The sequence below is a fragment of the Xenopus tropicalis genome, chromosome 4 (genome assembly GCF_000004195.4).
Source record: "Xenopus tropicalis strain Nigerian chromosome 4, UCB_Xtro_10.0, whole genome shotgun sequence".
Taxonomy (NCBI): domain Eukaryota; kingdom Metazoa; phylum Chordata; class Amphibia; order Anura; family Pipidae; genus Xenopus; species Xenopus tropicalis.
Window position 1 is genome coordinate 17527222 of NC_030680.2, and position 21328 is coordinate 17548549.

At 42.5% G+C, this 21328-nt stretch overlaps 1 protein-coding gene across 1 annotated transcript in view; it reads right to left on the bottom strand.

Moving 5' to 3' along the window:
* The window catches only part of LOC100493745 (cleavage stimulation factor subunit 3-like), a 41563-nt gene extending 28320 nt beyond the window's left edge, over nt 1-13243 (bottom strand). Inside the window, exons 1-3 of the mRNA XM_031900736.1 lie at nt 12971-13243; nt 6380-6481; nt 6163-6258 (exon numbers count right to left, since the gene is read on the bottom strand). Of these exons, the coding sequence (XP_031756596.1) occupies nt 6163-6258; nt 6380-6481; nt 12971-13243 (471 nt within the window). The remainder of the gene's footprint in view (nt 1-6162; nt 6259-6379; nt 6482-12970) is intronic.
* Between the last annotated feature and the right edge of the window lie 8085 nt (nt 13244-21328).

The window sequence follows — 21328 nt, forward strand, 5'->3', positions numbered from 1 at the left end:
CAGCAAGAATAAAAAGATATTACTAGTGTCACAAGGTTCTAACATCGCTTGTTCAAACTTTTGTTGAGCACTTTAGTACATGCCCGTCTTAATGTTCTTAAAGCAGAGCTGCTTGCTGGCCAAACGATTTGGGCATTTCAAAATATTGTAGATAGAAGGCTCAGCATAAATCTTAAGGGACCTCAAAAAAGTCACATTTCCAAATGAACTGAAATGAATTAAATAAATCCTGTGATACACATCAGATCCAGTTCGACCATATCTTCTTGACTGCTGCAAATCCTAGAAAGAGCAAGTCTTGGGATCCACTGAAGGGATTGTTTCTTTGCCAGCTACTTGGTAGGAGTAAAGTAGCATGTTTTCATCAATCATCTTAGATTTCCTTTTCTTCTGGTGAAAATAACACCTTCATATTCCACTATTCTTGACAGGATAGTTCACAAAGCATCCACTGTCCAGATCTCCTTGCTACCTTACAGCTTCTTGTGGCGTACAGTTCTTTTCATCTGCTCCTCCAGATATAATGTAAACATCATAAACCACTGAAACCAACAAGGAGGTGGCATCCAGGTTAGGTGATAATACAAGGTGACCCTGTCTGTTACAATGGCAAGTTAAACACCAGATTTTGATTATTCCTATATTTGTGGATAAGCTCATTTAAAAAGTACAAAATGAAATTAAAAAAAGCAGGCTCATTTAAGATGATGAAACATTTGATAGAATGATACAAAAAAGGTTAAGATGACCACTAAAGCCAGTGGGAAAACACTTTGGTTAGGAAAGTTAAATCATATAAATGAATAAACAAATATTCACTTATTTAGCAATGATGGAGGTTAAGAGCAAAGTGAGCAGAAAGGAGTCATGACACAGAAATGGTGAAGTATGAGGTGTGCATTTGCCAACTCAGGGGTTGCATAAAGGCAGTGCAAATCCAAGAATTCACTAAGGTTGGTCTGATACATATGTGCACCCCGCAGTGACCCTTAAAATGAGTGTACTGCCCACTGACTGAGGCCATACCGTCAAGGGGTAACCCCGATATATAGATGGTGCTTTCTGACCGACAGCAATTTGCTATAAAGGCTTTCCCTCAGTATTAGGAAGATGCTTCCTAATAATGACTAATTACTGACATGGCAGGATTATAGTGATAATAAGCAGTTAGGGCAAGGCAGCTGTGATTCTATTAGCACTTATGGCAATTATGTTTACATTCCCCTTTCCAAGGGAGGCATCATGCCTAGACTTAGGTTTAAAAATATCCAATAACTCCATACAAAGGACAGTAATCAGTTAGGGTCATAGTTTTCCTTTTTATTTCCAATATCAGCATGTATTTCTTTGAAGAAGCAAAATGGTAATTAAAGCTTTTTATTGCAGAATAAACTTCTATTGTAAAAATACGACTAACCTTCTACAATTAGGAAGATTCTACAGCAGTGTTTCTTAAATGTTTTCTCAAGTAAGCTGTGGTATGTGCTTTACAACACAAACATTGGTTTAGAACCAGTATACGAGAGGTCGCTTAGTACTTTGCATTGTAGAGAGAAAAAAAAATCACATTAAAAGGGAAACAGATATCCACCATAAACTACAACTGAAGAATAAAATCTAAACTCTATGCACAGTAGTTTAAAGGCAAACTCCACCCAAACAGAATTTAGTCTTTTTGAAAAGAGAATGTAACTTCAAGCACCTTTGCAATAAGCATAATTTAAAAATTATGAAAAGACTGAAATTTTTTTATGTAATAATCTAGTTTGGAACAGTTAGCTAAGCCCCGCCCCCTGTTGATCTGGCTGACTACTTTGAGACTCAAATAAAATGTTACAGTAGCTGGTTGTCCTCTGCGCGCATCCCCCCCAATCCCTGCACACACAATGTTAATAAGGAAAGGAACATTGCAATGCATTGTGGGTTACGTAGTCCCTGCATGCTGTCTGTAAGCTGTGGACAAGTTGTAACAATTTGTAACATCAGTGTTTTAGTCCCTCCTCCACTGCCAAGATTGCAAATGATGCAGAAAGAGAACGATTTTGCGCCTGGATTTCAGCATATAAAAATGTTATGTATTCATACTTTTTGAAGGAACAGGTTACAGTGATAAGTATATTAGGGGTTTCTGTGTTGCGCTCTAACAAATGTTGGTTCGTAAGCTGGAGCTCCCCTTTAAAGGACAATAAAAGCCAAAATCCCTGGGGGTACTGATCACTAAGTTGGGAAAAAGTAAGAGTTTAAATGGCTCATGCAGAATATAATGTGGCCATTACAACTCTTCTGCCCAGTGTTCCCCTGAGCTAAAATAATGGTTTGTACAGGAGTACAGATATTCCTGTACTGTGCATGTGCTAAGGAGAGCACATTCATTGGTCTAAAACAGTTGCATATGATCTGCAAGGAGGAGGAGCAGTGACCCAGAGTACTAAGTTAGTAATTAAAATCACTAACTAGTTGGCAATATCAACCTATAATCAAAGTACTCAAAATAATTATAAATTAAATAAAAAGTTCTACCCTCTCCTTTAGTTTAAATCTAATGAACATTTTTCTTATAAATGATCTCATTCCTTCCTCTATCTCTGAATGGTTTTTTTAAGATTATAGGGGAGTTTATTGCGATAAATCTCCTCTATCACGTAATCTCCTGCAAATGCCATCCCACCGGCAATAAAGTGAATCGCCAGTGGGAAAATATATGCATCGCTTAGTTTTTACAAAGCTGCCAATAGTTTCCTCACAAGGCAACTTCGGAATAAAGCGCAGCGTAGGTTTTCCCACCATCAATTGAATTTATTGACAGCGGGAAAGTATTTGCAGGAGATCAGTCACTTGCGGTAGAGGATCTCACGTGTCAGCAGCCTAAATCATACGTTTATTATTTTCTACTACTTTTAGTTTCATTATTCACAGCAGTCTGCAAAAAACAAAAAACAAATTAAATGTTTGTTTTGCCTATTAAGCAATTTAGAAATGTTTACTTGTGCAACGAGTTGTATAATAGACTTTAAAATACAAGCTAGAGGACTGAACAGACTCTTGTGAGTGAATTTTGTACTAATTTTCTTAATATTATTAACCTAAAATCCACAAAGCTAAAAGTCTGACAAAGACAACATGGCCTTTGCAAAACTGGAGCAAAGTAGTGCAAGCACATAATATATGTAATATTTCCTCACACTCATCTTACTTGCCAGTAGGCATTAAGGAGAAATAAAAATGGTCAGTAAAACTAGTTTTACTGTTGTCTTAAGTGTGCAGTACATGACAGGGGATAAAGGAGGCTGCTGCAGTGCAAAGAGTTCAACACTTACCTTTCCTTTTGCACTATGACTTTGTCCACATCTTGTAATGCACATTGCTTTAGGCAAGTGAATAAGTCCAGTGTAAGAATGAGCAGTGAAAAGAAGTCCACAAGTGGCCATGTAAGCAGAGACAATACAAAGATGGACAGGGGGCTACAGGTTTATTTAGGAATATGATTTTAAAATGTCACTGTTTTTCCATCCCAAGTGTAAAAACAACTGGCAATGTGTGTGTAAAAACCTTTTAGGTCTACTTTAGTCTGCCTTGCAGCATTGGGGTCCAGCTTTTAAATCCAACTAGAGGACAATCTGCAAAATGTTTGCAAGTTCTCCAACATTCATACATACAGAAACTTGAGTGCGCGCGAGTGTGTGTGTGTGTATGATAGAGGTTGATGTGCCTAATGTACAATCTTAGTGTAATAGTGAAAATGGGGGCAACTCAGACCCTTCAGACCAAGTTGGCAAACAATGCAACCCCTCAAAAAATAAAAAAGGTGGATGGGAGGAATGCAGTTGCATATAAAATGTTATTTTCAGGAACTAAGATTTTTAAATGTACAGTTATATATTTTGTAATGGTACCATAGGCTCTAACATGCATGCAAATGTTTTACTAGCATCCCTGTCTGTCAAAAAGCCATTGCTTCTGTGTAAACATAACATCTATAATACAATGGATAATCTGCCTTAGTGTTACAGCACTGAATATTTATTTCCTTCCTCTCTCCTTGAATTGCTGCAGGTCTCTGAGCTCTTTCGAGTACAGATGTAAGCTTCCCCCTTTCCTTACCCCCAACTTGCACGTGTGAATAAGGTGCAGAGTGCAGCTACTCACCATCCAGAAGTGCTCTGCGCATGGGCACTAAGGGTAATGGCTCTTGTACTTCAGTTGAGGGACATCCCAAATGACCCCTAAGAAGCTTGTAATGGTAGCATATAAAAATAAAAGTATCCCACATAAAATATGAATATAAAAGACGTCCCCTTGGAGTTTCAAGTCCTGTACAAAAGCATTCAGCCAGTGACCTGGTCACAGAACTCCTTGGGTAAGTGCTTTTACTAATGACACAAGGTTGCCAAGTGAGCGGATCTTCTCCTGATATGCCTACCAATGGGCAATATCGGGCTAATCCGGACGTTTTGGCCCTAGGGCCAAAATGACCGAATAGAAATGGCAGGTATAGGTGCCGTCGGTTCGGGGACCACATCAACGAGCCAATGCGGTCCCCGATCTAACGGAAAAACCAAACCTTGCCAAACGAGATCTAGCTGATCTCAGGGCAGATGTCGGTTAGGCAGGCCTGTCATTCGGGCCAAACATGGGCAGATAAGCTGCTGAATCAGCAGTTAAAAATGGCCCCTGTATGGCCACCTTAAGACTCTAATTCACAAGGCTCAGCTTTATGAGGCAAGGACAAAAACTTTGGCCAACACTGCACTAAATTATAGGTTACACTTCAGACTGAGGTTTTTATTTTGTATGGAAGTTAAGTTTCTCAGTTAAAAGATTAACAAAAGCAATTGAGAATATGTAAGCCTTATACATCTCAATTTAGCAGCGTTAAAGTAGCGTTAAAGTAGAGACATTCCACCAACACAGTTTTTAATGCAAATCTTTGAGAAATTTTAGCACTTAAGCAGTAATAAAAATGATACTATAAAATCATCAGCATCCCACTAATATAAAAATGAATATATCTTACCAATGTTTCTTAAGTTTTATAGGTGAAAAAGAAAGAAAACACAAGCATATTTCAGATGTAACCTACTAGATAAAGTAAATTGTGAGTTTAAAAGTCACTAAATACTGCGCACTGCTGTGCACATTACTGTAAAATAATAAGGGTAAGCACAAGCATTAGCCCCAGATTTTAATGGTATTTGTGTAAAGAAAGTACAGTTCCCATAAATGATGTATGTATAGCCTACAATCACAGTTTCTTTTAATATTGTATAAAAATATAAAATAGATGTAGCATCCCAAAGAAAATACTATTCACATGGGTGGAGTGGGAAGGCAGAGTATGAGAACCAAAGGGTCCCAATAATGTTCAAATAATGGAAAATATAAAGTGTGCCTAAAAGTTATGAACAAAACCATTTACGCTACACAGGATTAACCAGACATCATAAGCAGCAGAATAACAGAATAACATAGGATGCACACCAAATTCCCAGATTTTCTGCCTCTGTGGTTTTATTATGAGTCGTATAGTTAACTGCATTAATCAAGTATACAAACATGTTTTCAATATTGTGCATACAATCATTTTTAATTGTCTACATTTGCAGTGTAATTCTATGCACCGTAAGCCACACATTTGTCCTGTTCCAAGAATGGTTGCTGTAAATAATAAATTATGCCGATAACATTTCTTTCCTATAATTGTTCTTTTGTAAGTGCATGTTCTATATGTTAAGACCTTAAAAATATTTAAGTATGTTAAAACAAAACCCACCCAGAAACATTTGAACATCATGCCATTTTATTGTTAAGGCTAATAGACTTAGGATACCATTCAAATTAGTCAGTTGGGGTAAATATAGAGGAAATGAATTACCGGTACTAAATAAACGACACAGGAGGCAATAAATTGACACGACAAATAAATAAAAGTCTAAAGCACTCCATACCATTAAAATGTTTTAATGTTGTTGCAAAAACACTATGCAACAATCATCGCTGCAGTTAAACACCTTAAAAGTCAGCGCTTGCAATTTCAGCCCCAGATTACAAGGTAAGGAACATTAACTAATATAGTGTCCTACCAGTTATTTCTCAACTCAGACCTAGAATGTGTTTGTGAAATAAAAAAATCAATTAGTAAGAAAAAAAAATGAAAATATTAACCTCTGCTTCAATGTAAAGTTTCCAGAATCTGCCAGAGCTCGGGAACTGGGCAACAAGTCGCTCATATGTCTTCCGTGCTTTGTCTATAGGCTGATTCTAAAATTTAAATAAACAGCATTTACAATATTATGACTGTGTGGAAACATTTTAGAATCTCCTGAATACAGCCACCTTTGGTACTCAAGGGAATACATAATGTAACCCTATGTCACTAAACCTGTGCCTCGCGAATGAGAATGCTCCATGCATCAAGGTCATACGGATTGTCTTCCAATTTCTTTTCCGCTTTCTTCACCTTTTCCGGAACATATTCAGCAGCCTTGTGGGGAGAAAACAGATAACAGGATTATGAACAGAATTACAGGTAATTTGGCTATCCGTGTATCAAGCAGTTTTTTATGCATTTTGCCTGTACCGATTCAGCAATAACATTCAACACATTCCGTAAAATTTACTATATAAAAACTACTATATAGTTTAAGTCGCTCTGGATGTGTAATTGTAATATGGCATTCACACATCCAGCACCTTTATGAAAGAGAACCTTCAGTGACCTAAAAGCATACAGTAAGCAGCTTTGCTCAAACACACCCAATACCTTTTATTTAATGTCAGGGCTGCCCAAGAGAAGGACTGCAGGCTGGATATTGCCCCCCACCATGAATTTCTAAGGGACCCAGTTTTACCCAGGAGTGCACAGAGCAATAATCAACTAATTATAAAACCTCAGAAAGCAAGTGTAGCCAACCAGCAGGCACCAGTCTGACATTTATTTAGGAATAACAATACAACATTGAGAAGCGCTGGGAAAGGCTCTTCTATAAACCCAAACACAACACCCTAAACATGTCTGTAATGCCTGAGTAGTATGTAATCATTACGGCATTATGAGTATTTCTGGTCAGCCAGCTATAAAGTTTTAGGTAAGCAATAACAATAGGATGGTATAGAACTAATAAACTCAAAGATAATGTAACAACAAAGAAAAAAAAAAAAACTATATGAAGGCACAATCCTTAAGTGGTGACTGTCACCTGAACACATGGTCTCTCTGAAGTTGAAAGTCATTGCCCCAAGAGCTTGCAGGTTATATCCTTGACTCCTCCCAGTCCCACCTGCAAGTCTAATAAACCATACACTATATATACAAATGGCCCCACAATATCAGAATTGACTACAAAACGATCAAAGCTGCATGTGGCCCAATATACATCAAAATAGAGAACTCGTATTTACATCATGCACAGTGCAGAAGTGCATCGGTGTGTGTAAAAACAATTATTTTAGCGCTGGAGGGATTGGGGAGGCACATATTTCTCTCCCCCAATAAGCCCAATTTTTTTGTGCCCCTCTTTTTCCCTGGGGAGAACACTGCATTACACTGTATTGCTGGCTTGTCTGGTATAAGATACAGTCTACTGAAATGTCCCTCTTGCTGGTCTAGGAAACGTCACTGCACTGTATTTCTACTCTTACTGCATTTACACTGTGCATATTACACCATACTTACTATAAGTCCTTTGCACAACATTACTGGGCTGATGGAGGGAAGAAATACAAAGAGCCAAGTAGAGTAATGCTGCCGGGTCTGTACATGGTATTACACAAAGCTCCCCTGTATTTCTGGCCTGTCTGGTATCATATAAATAAAAATGTGTGGCTTGGAATAAGTGCAGGTAAAAAGAATAAAAGGTGGTGTCTGGATTATTTTTTAAATTCTGTAAAATGACATCATTAGATTTTTACTTTTTATATTTGGAACTTATATGGGTGCACAGCTTACAAATCTCTGCAGCAAGTTTGACAGATTAGGGGAGGTCCCAAAATGCATCATTCTAATTGAGCTCTATATAAACCCAATGACAGCCATGCTACAGACATCCTTAAAGGGATACTGCCATGATTTTTATGGGGTACTTTTTATTTCTAAATTACACTGTTTACATGGGAAATAATTCCCTCTGCCATTTAAACTTTTATTTATATTGGTGTGTAGGCGCCATCTCAGTGCATTGTGCCTGAGTCTGAGCTTTCAGAAGGAGCCAGCGCTACACATTAGAACTGCTTTCAGCTAACCTATTGTTTCTCCTACTCCCATGTAACTGGAGGAGTCCCAAGCCGGACTTGAATTTCTTATTATTGAGTGCTAAAAACTCCCCTTGACTAACATTTTGTAAAGGGGACCCCTCACCCAGATATAAAAAGCTGTACAATAAAAGTACTTTTCAAATTAAACATGAAAGCCAAATTATGATTTTTTATTAACACATCCATACAAATTATAACTTCATTAATAAATGCCAGATGTCAATCATACATTGTATGCCCCGCCTCTTAGGTACTGTAGATGTCAGGTGACAAAAAACAATTTAATTTCAGCTAGTGGGTCAGTCTTTAGAACATATACAGTATAGTACCTGTGTATAGTACCTGTGGGATGAAAACTGCAGCAAAAGTTCAAAGTTGGTTCTTGGGTAAAGTTTACAGCCTGCAGATTCTTCTTTTTTTAGTCTTCAATTCTGCACTGCCTCCAGTTTGCAAAATCTCCCGATCCCTGTCTGCATCTGCGCCTTGATTAGTCAAAAGATCAGAGCACAGCTAATTTCTGCAGAACCCGGAGAAGATTTGCAGGGCAGTGCAGAAACGGAGCCAGGTTTTTTTTTTTAAGGTGCCAATGAAGGTTTGGGGAGGCTTAAGGTGGCCACACACGTGGAGATCTGACGATGTTTCGTGCGACCATCAGTCGCACGAAACATCGTCAGATCCGCCACACACCGTCAGGGCTGAAACAGCAGATAAGGAGGTAGAAACAATAGGATTTCTACCTCCTTCTGCCGATTCAGCCCTGCCGGCAGATTTTGGTCAGGCGCCTTCTATGGCGCCCGATCAAAATTTTCTAACCTGGCCGATCGGCGAGTCGGCCAATATCAGCAGCTTCCTGCGATATCGGTCGACTCGCCGACATGCCATACACGCACCAAATATCGTACGAAACGAGGTTTCGTACGATAGTATCGGTGCGTGTATGGCCAGCTTTACCCTCTAGCCTTATTGAAAATCCGCCTATGCTTGTTATAGTAGGAACCTTGTTTCCATTGCCTTCATACTGATATGGCTATGTAGCCACAGCCATAGTGCCGCCCATTACGGCCCCAGTTCTACATCCCATGAATACAAACGGACCCCTCTCCCCAGCAACACTGGTGCCTATAGGCAAAAGTCAGAAGTTAAAGAGACAGTAAGTAACTGTGCATGGGGCTGCTGCCAGAGGGGGATATACACATATACATATAAATACACACAGGCACATTTACTATATGGCACACAGAGCTGTGCCTCTGCTTCTCTCCGCCTGCGCTTTCTCTGATGCCTGATGCCTACTTGCCCTTTTTCACGCCAATATCTGCCCCATGTATCTGCACCCAGGCCGACGCAGTGCCAGTGTGTTTTTTAAAATGAAAAAATCCAGTGCCCGATACAGAGCAAAGCATGGCGAGGAGAAAAACTGGGTCTGACTGGGGGCCAAGACATTGGGGCACTAGTCTGGTGGGCCCTGGCCCTCGTGGGGGGACCGGTTTGGGGAAAAGGTTTTTCATTTGCCAAGATACACAGTGGCACAGGGGGGTGAGGGTTTAGCAATGGAAATGATGGGAAGTAGTTAAAATAATCAAATTAAGTTATTCCGCTAAGGGGCCGCATCCTTATATGCCTCCATGGCACTCTATAGGTTAATTCCCCTTCGCAGCTCTAGAGACATAAAATACCTCAGGTTCCCCTCAGTGCTAAATTAACAGAAACCTTATTTATTATTATTATTTATTCCCAGTTATTTATATAGCGCCGACACATTTCCGCTGTGTTTTACAGAGATTATTCATCATTCACATCTGTTCCTGCCCAGAGAAGCTTACAATCTAAGGTCCCTATCACATTCACACACACTACGGTCATTATGCCTGTATGTTTTTCGGAAGCCTGATTGGCTGAATGATTATTCAATAAAACAATTAATGGTTAAATTCCCAGTACAATGCCACTGCCGGTATCATAACAGCATGAAATTGTGCCCCGGGTATAAGATCGCCCGCGGACTTTCCTACCTCTCAGTGGTTTTTAATAAACTGATTTTGGCCCCCTGGCAACCTCTGCTAAATATGTAATGACTGGCACACTGGCAGGTAAAAATACATTCATGTATATGGGTCTCACCTACTCACCGGGGGCACATTCTCCTTCTAAGAGCCAACGTGTCGCCCTCTGTGAGGGATCAGCTATGGCCTCTTCCTTCATTTAAATAGAAGGAAATATCAGCTCATAGAGGGGGAAATTGTTCCCCACTAGCGACACTAATTGTCTTACCTCCTACCCCGTCCGGTGAACGTCTTCTTTAAAAAGGGCACCATCTCAAGGTACTACTCTGCTGAGTGGGCCGCCGCCATCTTGGTCAGGTCCCCCTTAGAAGGAAGACATTGCTGTATGGGCCGTTCCCTCATAATTCCCGGACTATCTAGAACAGCAAGTGAGTGTTCATTTCAGTTCTTACCCTGAGTGACTGTCAAACTGGGCTTCCAGGAGTATCTAGATAATCAACTTGATATTCTACCCACATCTCACCTTCAGACAGGTCTTCTCCAGCCAGGGCCATATATTTTATATAGGCACCCAAGGTGCATATACAGAAAAAAATGCAATATTTAAAAATCCCTGTGCCTGCCACACTTTTGGATAAATATGGAACCATTCATCTCATTTATTCATTCATGGTGGGTGTATGGAGGTGGAGGGTAAGTAGCCCTCTCCTATGTGCCCTGTATATGTGCCGAATGTGTAGGTGAGGGGGCGGGAGGGACCAGGACTGCACCTAGGACCCAGTTGGCACCCCCAGCATTGCCCCCAGTCACTACTCAGCGCCACAGCTCCAACTAACATTCTCCATAGTTTGCATCAGGATTGCTAAGTATTATTTGTTGACCACTAGAGGTGCTGTTTCATGGGAAAACTTCAGCTACAGATCTTGCATTCAATGCAGACGCCCTGCAACTTGCGTGTTTTACAAGTGCCCCTAAACTGTCAAGTAATCACTTTGTTCTGTGTCAGTGTATAAAACCCAAAGTGTTGAAACAGCGATACAGAACCAACCTGTAGCCAATCAGAGCATTGGAATAGTGAGGATACAAATGGTAACAGAGTCAAATACAATACAAAGCGCCACTGTGTTGAAACCAATGGAAAATGTCCCATAAACCAAAAGGAGAATAATTCCCCTCTTAACTCTCTGAATAATTTGAGTCAATATATTCTACACTGACATTAACTCTTTCCACTTATCACCTTTATCAATGAAAGCAAGATCTGATAGGATGGGCCGAGCCAGTTCTGCCAGTGGCACCAATCATTGCCTATGGGAAACGGACTAATCCATTCAGTTGTGCTCAGACCTGCCTGGCTCTAATAGCCAATGTGGCTAACCAGTGGAGTTGTAAGTGGCCAAAGATGACTACTGCCCATTGAGAAAAAAACCCACACCCCCCCAGGAAATTCCTTTCTGCCCTACCCCAAAACCAACCTTGTCTCTCCATTCTGGGCAGAGGCCGATATGGGAATTACAGGCAGCAGCAGGACAAACAGAGCCATTAGTGCCGGCTCTTATCATTGTATCTGTGAGTCTCTTAAATAAATCAGGTGCCAGAATATACAATACACAAGCAAAGCAAAGCAAAGCAAAGGGGGGGGGCACAAGCCCCTATATGTGTATTTATATTGCCATTCTTTAGGTTTAGGAGCCAATAGGAATAAAGCGGCCAATTCTGATAAGTTTATTCTCTCACTGAATAATGCCTGCTATATATAAAGAATAGATCCCATCAATAAAGCCCTATAGGCCCCTCCTGGGGGGGTTCTGCTCTGCAATGGGTTTTAGCATGGAAGGTCCCACAGCACAGACACTGCGCACAGGAGACGCTACACATATAGTGAATAGGCCCCATATATACAGCCTAGGGACAGGCATTCTCATCATATAAGGGACTATTCTATTGGGCCAATACTCACACTGGCACCCTGCACATAGCCACTCATGCCCTGCACTGGCACATACTGTATATATTCAACACATAATGGCAATTTTAACTCTGTACGTGCAGTTTGACTTAACCCCATCAGTGCTGTGTAGTGGTTACACATGCTTGCAAATAAATGCCTACTAAGAAGGTACAACACAGTGGTGCCAGGGCTGGCATACAATAAGGGCACAGTGCAGGCACAACCCCCAAGCTTGCACCATTCAATTCAGATCTGCCCAATCTGTGTCTAATTGCCAGCTGCTGTTGTACTACAATTCCCAGCATCCCCCATCAGCCTATGGTGGGAGTTGTGGTTTAACATCAGGAGGTAGCACACCATTGGGGATAAGGAGACAAAAGCATTTGGTGGGAGAAACAGAAGCCCCTGCATGGGGGTAGAGGGGCAGCAGCCAGGCTAAGGGGGGGTAACTGGGATATGCCTGTATCGGTGTATGGGGCAGATAGGGGAATGCTGCAATATGACAAGACTACACAGGTACATTAGGGCCCCCATTAGTGCCAGTCTTACCTTCCATGGCCCGTACGGGCATCTGCAGAGCTGCCATCACAGCCACAAAGAGGAGCAGCGATGCCCACCTTGCCCATGGCATTGCAGCTGTCGGGCACCCCTGCCAGCCTCTGCCTATGCACCCAATGCACCGCCCCTCATCTCCCACAGTCCCCGCCGGAGCCATCAGTGGGGGGATCGCACATCTACCCCAGGGGATCCAACCCCTCTGGGTCACAGCTCCGGAACGTTGCGACTCATTGGCAGTCAGGTTGCCGGCCCCCCGGGAGATCCTCCGCTGCAGCGTTAGGGGCACATACTGCCGGCTTGGCACTGGCTCAGGTGGGGACAGGTCGGCCCAGGTAGGGTTGGCTTGGCCGGCTGGAGGTGGGATCGATCGCTCACCGTTTGCTGTTGCTTTGGGGATGAAACTGTCATTGCAGCCTAGAGACGGCTTTTCATTGAGAAAGGGATCACGTCGCAGGCAGGAAAATGTGAGGACACCGAACATCTGGGGAAGGGAGACACCTAGTGGCGGAATAGTGCAAGTGCATAGCCGGGCGCAATAGGGTAGCGGAATGCAAATATTAGAACAGATGTGAATCTATAGGAGCGTAAAGGGTCATGGGAGTCTATAGGAGCGTAAAGGGTCATGGGAGTCTATAGGAGCGTAAAGGGTCATGGGAGTCTATAGGAGCGTAAAGGGTCATGGGAGTCTATAGGAGCGCAGAGGTTCATGGGAGTCTATAGGAGCGTAAAGGGTCATGGGAGTCTATAGGAGCCCAGAGGTTCATGGGAGTCTATAGGAGTGCAGAGGTTCATGGGAGTCTATAGGAGCCCAGAGGTTCATGGGAGACTGTAGGAGCGCAGAGGTTCATGGGAGTCTATAGGAGCGCAGAGGTTCATGGGAGACTATAGGAGCGCAGAGGTTCATGGGAGTCTATAGGAGCGCAGAGGTTCATGGGAGTCTATAGGAGCGCAGAGGTTCATGGGAGACTATAGGAGCGCAGAGGTTCATGGGAGTCTATAGGAGCCCAGAGGTTCATGGGAGACTGTAGGAGCGCAGAGGTTCATGGGAGTCTATAGGAGCGCAGAGGTTCATGGGAGACTATAGGAGCGCAGAGGTTCATGGGAGTCTATAGGAGCGCAGAGGTTCATGGGAGTCTATAGGAGCGCAGAGGTTCATGGGAGACTATAGGAGCGCAGAGGTTCATGGGAGACTATAGGAGCGCAGAGGTTCATGGGAGACTATAGGAGCGCAGAGGTTCATGGGAGTCTATAGATGAGTAGAGGGCCATGAGAGTCTATAGGAGCGTAAAGGGTTATGGGAGTCTATAGAAGTGTAAAGGGTCATGGGAGTCTATAGAAGCGTAAAGGGTCATGGGAGTCTATAGGAGCGTAAAGGGTCATGGGAGTCTATAGAAGCGTAAAGGGTCATGGGAGTCTTTAGAAGCGTAAAGGGTCATGGGAGTCTATAGAAGCGTAAAGGGTCATGGGAGTCTATAGAAGCGTAAAGGGTCATGGGAGTCTATAGGAGCGTAAAGGGTCATGGGAGTCTATAGAAGCGTAAAGGGTCATGGGAGTCTATAGAAGCGTAAAGGGTCATGGGAGTCTATAGGACTGTAGGGACCCATAGGGTTAAATGGTCCCTATGGCTTTAAATCCCTACAGGTTCAGTTCCCTTAGTTGCTGGGCAGAAGGGAATGTATCTAAGTGAGTTCATTAACATGTGTGCTATTGGTTAGAAGGTATAGTGACCACATCCTGCCTGACTTTGGTATAGTGTTGGGAGAGGAGTGGCACCTTCCTGTTGTTTGCTTCCACCTTAGGGACAGGGTGGGTGTGTGCTGAGAGCCCAGGGCATGGGCCCAGGCCCAGTGAAGTCGGGGAACAGGGCCCCGTGAATGAGGCATTGGATAGGGGCAGGTGTAGTTCCCTTTATAGTACCACTCTAGGGGTGTAAGGCAGTTAGGGCTGAGATAGAATGAGCAGCATGAGCTCCTGCATAGGATTTGCAGTTTTTCTGGAGATAGCTCTCCCAGGCCACATTGCCTGTAGTGTAGGGATCCAAGTGAATAGGGAATCAGGATAGAGAATTCCCTGAGGGATCCACTACAGGGTGTGTCGCAGAGGTGAAGGGAGATTCCTGCCAGTCTGCCCGCAGGAGAGTGTGAGTCTGAATATACACTCGGTATGTGTTGCCTGTACCACTGGCCTCTGAAGCTGTATTGTGAGTAAACCCTGTGGATGTTCAATAAACACTTATTACTTTGTTATTTGCAAGAACCTCTGGCGCCCTCTGTTTTCATTTTTCTGCATAGCAGCAAGAGAGGTGTAGTTGCACAACACCCTCACCTTCCTCTTCCACTTAGCGAAGGCCCATTCTGGGTAAGAGAGTACAGTGTAACCCATGTTCTACTGGTACTAGTCCGGGAAGGCAGCTATTGAGCTGAAATAGAGGTTACAGGACCATAGAGGTTCATACACATCCCTGCCCCAAAGAACAACCTGATGCTGTCTCACTTGTGTTACTGATGTTGATGCTGGCAATTCCCACTCACATACACCTGTATGTAACTCTGCGCTGTTGCAAAGCTATAATGCCAGTCTGGGTGAGTTCCTGACTCTCCTAACTGCCCCTTTAATATCACTTTGACTGTCACATCCATGGCACATGGCACCAGTAGCACCAGACTGGGCCAAATTTGATACCAATTCTAATATGAGGAGTTTGTGTGGCCTGTACAAAGAGATGCCATAACACTATACCAGCATGGGTATTCCTTGGTACTAAGCATTAGCCAGCAGGAACAGCCCTCTGTGTTTGCTCATAGCCTGTATATAGGGGGAGATACAGTAACACCATGACAGTGTGTCTATTTCAGAAAGAACAGCCCCCTAACTGTGCCCATAGCCTATATAGAGAGATACTATAGGGCACTGCCCTTGGAAGGCTACCAGGCTGCCTACTGTATAAATACCCAGGCCCAGACTCAGAATAGCCCCTGGCATTTCAAGCACACAGAGGCCCAAACAGACCCCCCCAGGCCCAATAAATAGTGACTGTCTATGGCACCTTACAGCAGCCCCCCTGGCATTTGAAAGGAAAAAAGTTCAAAAAACTCTGCAACTTTGAAAGGAAAAAGGGGGTGTTTATGGCAATGGAAGGTGTTCATTGTGTGATTTACTTCTGTTGAGTGTCAGGCTGGTGAGGCTCAGTGTCTGTGCTGTGTGTAAAGGGTAAGATATAACTGCCATTTTCTCCATTACAAATCAAATGTCCAACGGGGCACTAGGGCAAGCTGAACCCTGCCAGTATGTAAGTTGGAATTATCTGGCTAATTGTAACCATGTAACCTTTTATTGTGTTGGGTTGGGAACCCCCAAATACTGTCCCACTTCCACTGATTCCTATTCTTAGCGCCCCCTATTTTCTAAACGCTACTCCTCCTACAGTTTTAGGGGTACAACACCCAAACTCCCCACACTTCTTCGCCCTATAGCAGAGCAGGTTGTTTGTGTGTTTCTAAGGGATCCCGCCCCCGTCTTCTTGGGGAGCCTCTCCGAACCCCCCAATTATCCCATTGACTCTGACAGGGAAGATTTTTAAACTGCTGCCACACTTACAGCTTTGAAGCTACAAACTTGAATCACATAGTCATGGGGTCCGTCTGAATGAAAATATAATGATTGTTGGATGTCCAAAAGTGGGCAGAGCTGTGAACAACCAATCAGGTTTTACCTAATGACTTTCAATGGGGAAATCCAACCTGCTGCCATTCTCACAGTATTAACCCCAGGGTCCCCAAACTTTTCACAGTTGGACACTAGACTGCAGACTTTCATTGGTTTACATTTAAACTGCTGCTATTCTTTAGATATTAATACTAAGGATTCTTAATAAATCATTGATTGTTTTTTTAATCAAATAACTTTCAGGAGTTTATGTGAGTTTCCAAAAACACCGGTTAGTAAATGCCCCCCCATAGTTTCTCGGGTGTCTCAGCAAAGCAAAACTCCAGTCCCCCCTCCCTGTTCCCCCAACCTTTCCCTGTCTCTCTAATAAGCAAACAGAGCCGCTCAATGTCACACAACAATGGAACGTTTATTGTATAAATGTGCCTCTTTACAAAAAGAGAAAAGATTTAATATTTTTGTCAGTCCTCTGTTTGAAGGGCAACATCTATTTGATTTATGTGCAGAATGTTGATAGAAGCGCATGAAAATAAAAAATAAAATATATAGTGCAAAAAAGTAATATACTGAACACAATAATAAATATGGTGAGTGCTTTTGGATGAACACCACAATATATGTGACCCCAGCTATATATATGTTCAAACTGCTCACCAGAACAACGTATCAAAAGAGCATATAAACCACACCCAGCTGGGCTTTTGATTGAAGTGAGATCCAATTCAGCGATGTATATAGAATGGAAAATGAGGCAAATATAGTGTAAAACTGTTTAATAAATATAAAAGGCCCTGCGCTCTGCAGGCTACTTACAGTACAGTAGTAGTATAGGAGTAAAAACAAACAGAGTATCCTCCAAAGCTCTATTTGATTTAGCATCAGATGCACTTACAAACGCTTGCAAGTGTTTTCTGAATTCCATATTTCTTTCCTTTGCTGCAGAAGAGGCTAGCCATCGGGGACCAGATGTTATTGTGGGGCCCGAGGATGATAAATGGGCCCCTGTGCCCCTACCCCACCCCCCGATGGCTGCCTTGTAGCAGAATTAAGTGTAAAACAACTGTACTTTTCCGAGTCTATCTTGGAAACGTTTTCCCAACTCATCCGAGTGGCTTCTTCAGTTCAGATGGCAGGTAGGGAATTCCCCGGCACTTAAACCCTTGAGGGTAGAACAGTCACAGACATCCAACCGCAATGGTTCCATTGAACGTATCCAGTTAGGGGTTGGCTGAAACTGACAGGGGTAAGAAGGTGAGATCCAGTCACAGTGGTACCATGATTCCCATTGATGCGGGTTTTAATCCTTCAAAGTACGACTGGAGCAGAACAGTCACAGACGTCCAATCACGACGATTCCATTAAACTTATTCGGTGTGTGTTGGCCTGGTCTCTTTGCTTGTCTTTATTGATGAGCCAATGGCTGTGAATCCATGCCTGCCGAAAAAACTTGCTCATCGCAACCTGTCTCTCATTTAGTTTCCATAAAGGCCCAGTCTGGGGGCCCACAAGTTCTCAGAGCTCCTTTTAGAGGTTTGTATTCCTTCTCTTCAGCCTCTGCATTGGGTGCCACAGTTTCAGCCCAATGGTGCCAAGTCCTAATAACGCCAAGTTTATGTTCCAAAGGGCGGTGGGAATCAAACAGCAAGTACTGCTCTTTCAGTTCCCTTGAAGGTGCCCAGGGCTTTCTTTTCCACTTCTTTCATGTAACAGTTCACTACAACTGGTTAGAGATGTAGCGACCTGTTCGCCGGCGAACTAATTTGCGCGAACATCAGGTGTTCGCAAGTCCGCAAATTCGCGAACTTTTGGCGATGTTCGCCATTTTGGGTTCGCCGCGTTTTTTTTTTGTGCTGCGTTTTTTTGCTTCGGTTTTTTCCGCCGCATTTTTTTGCTTCGGTTTTTCGCCTTTGCGTATACATAGGAATAGCTTGCGGTTTTTTTTGGCGTTATCTTTTGGCTTTTTTTTACAAAGTATTTTTCAGATAAATTTTTGCCCTTGATCCCCCTCCTGCATGCCACTGTCCAGGTCGTGGCACCCTTTAAACAACTTTAAAATCCGTTTTCTGCCCAGAAATGGCTTTTCTAGGTTTTAAAGTTCGCCTTCCCATTGAAGTCTATGGGGTTCACAAAGTTCGCGAATATTCGCGAGTTTTGCCGAAAGTCCGCGAACGGGTTCGCGAACATTTTTGGTGATGTTTGCTACATCACTACAACTGGAGACACAGGCAAACTCATAACACCACCATGTTTTTGTCCATAGAAAACTCCATTGTGCTTGAAGTAGGTATTGAGACACAGGCCCAGTAAGGAACAAATTTGTTCTGGATTCAGCCTGCCACATTTTTTTGCCTCGGTTTTTTCCGCCGCGTTTTTTCGCCTTTGCGTATACATAGGAATAGCTTGCGGGTTTTTTTGGCATTATTTTTTGGGGGTTTTTTTTCGGTTTTTTTGGGCGTTTTTTTTACAAAGTATTTTTCAGAGAAATTTTTGCCCTTGATCCCCCTCCTGCATGCCACTGTCCAGGTCGTGGCACCCTTTAAACAACTTTAAAATCCGTTTTCTGGCCAGAAATGGCTTTTCTAGGTTTTAAAGTTCGCCTTCCCATTGAAGTCTATGGGGTTCACAAAGTTCGCGAATATTTGCGAGTTTTGCCGAAAGTCCGCGAACGGGTTCGCGAGTTTTGCCGAAAGTCCGCGAACGGGTTCGCGAACATTTTTGGCGATGTACGCTACATCCCTACAACTGGAGACACAGGCAAACTCATAACACCACCATGTTTTTGTCCATAGAAAACTCCATTGTGCTTGAAGTAGGTATTGAGACACAGGCCCAGTAAGGAACAAACTTGTTCTGGATTCAGCCTTGTTCTGCTGTGGAGGGTGGTGCCTTGTTTCAGCCGTTTCCTCACTCTGTCATCAACATACAATGGCGCTTTGACACCCTTACCCCGGCGCTTTCACAGCAGTTTACACTTCCAGGCATGTACTTTGAAGGATTAACTACCTCATCAATAAGAATCATGGTATCACTGTGACTGGATCTCACCTTCTTACCCCTGTCAGTTTCAGCCAACCCCTAACTGAACACGTTCAACAGAACCACCGTGATTGGATGTCTGTGAGTGTACTACCCTCAAGGGTTCAAGTGCCGGGGAATTCCCTACCTGCCATCTGAACTGAAGAAGCCGCTCGGATGAGTTGGGGAAACGTTTCCAAGATGAACTGGGAAAAGTCCAGTTGCTTCAGACCTAATTCTACTAGATAGAGCAGGTGTTACAGCTCGGCAGATGTTCTTGCTCCACCTGAGGAAGAGAAAAAGGATTTATCATATGAATTCAGTGTATTTGGTAAAATGTTGAAATAAATATATAAAGGACAAGGAATAATTCATTGTTGGGGTACCATTATCTTAGGTAACATTTTAGTCGGGTTCTCACATATATGGGGAATTTATAAATAGTTCGAGTTTGATTTTTTTTCACGATTTAGGATTTTTCGCGCTTGAAGAACCTCAAATTCGAATTATGATTCGAAAGCTCAAATGTCTGTTATTTAAGTGCAAAAAACCTGAAAACTCCAATGTAAAACTTCACCATCTAAATGCGAGTGAGTTTATATAGAAGTAAATGGGAGTTGCCCTGGGCAAAGTCGTGCCATATTTTTTACAAATTAGTAAATTCGAGGTATTCAAGTTTTTTTTATCTGAAAGAGTTTTCCTTATTAATAAATAAGAAGAGCATTTGATATATGAGTTTATTAAATGTAGAAAAACTAACAAATTCCCCAACAAATGAGCCAGTAATATATATAATGGGTACAATAAAGTAGGTAATATTATCCCTACCTCAGGGGGCTGATGGTATTGCCGCTACTCTCTGGGTCTGGTTACAAAGAACAATGAGTCCAGAGAGCTCATCCAGATCAACTCTGAGGGGGCTTCCTCCTCGCTCTGTTGTTCATCCTGGTTATAAAAGAGAGAAGATGAAAAATGAATATTTCACAGGGCAAATGAATGCAAAGTTTGTAACAGTTTTCTTTTTCTGCTTACACTGTCACTGCTCTCCTCTGACTCCCCAGAATCAAAGTAGGGCTCGAATGGGGGCATGTCCCTTCGGTTCTCCTGGTTAAGGTAAGAAAACATTATTTTATGAGATCAACTCCGATCAATACAGAATATGATAAAACAAATCTTTAACATTTCTTTCATTGCACTTTCATCCGTTCATTGATTATTTCCTGCTTACCTCACAGTGACAGGAATGGTGGGAGGATGAGGAGTCATCCTGGTTAAAAGAGAGAGAAAATCACAAATGAATATTTCACAGGGCAAATGAATGCAAAGTTTGTAAAAGGTTTCTTTTTCTGCTTACGCTGTCACTGGAGTCCTCCGATGATGTTGGCTGTTGAAAAGACAGGAAAAGGGGATTAAAAATAAAGTCAGTTACAATCTTTAGACTACAGTCTGCGTGTTGCAATCTAACCCAACCTATAAAACTATTCCCATTAATTCAGCCCCACAGAACTACATTAACTCAGTTCCCTAGAGAAGATGCTAAAGTGAATGTTCTGTAGGGCGATCTGATGCCGGGATGGAAATTGTAATATAATTGTCTTTGCTGCTTACCCCAAAGAGTTTGTTTGGCTCCAACTGAGGCATGCACCTTCGATTCTCCTGGTTAAGATAAGAAAACTCAGATCAGTACAGAATATGATAAAACAAATCTTTAACATTTCTTTCATTGCACTTTCATCCGTTCATTGATTATTTCCTGCTTACCTCACAGTGACAGGAATGGTGGGAGGATGAGGAGTCATCCTGGTTAAAAGAGAGAGAAAATCACAAATGAATATTTCACAGGGCAAATGAATGCAAAGTTTGTAAAAGGTTTCTTTTTCTGCTT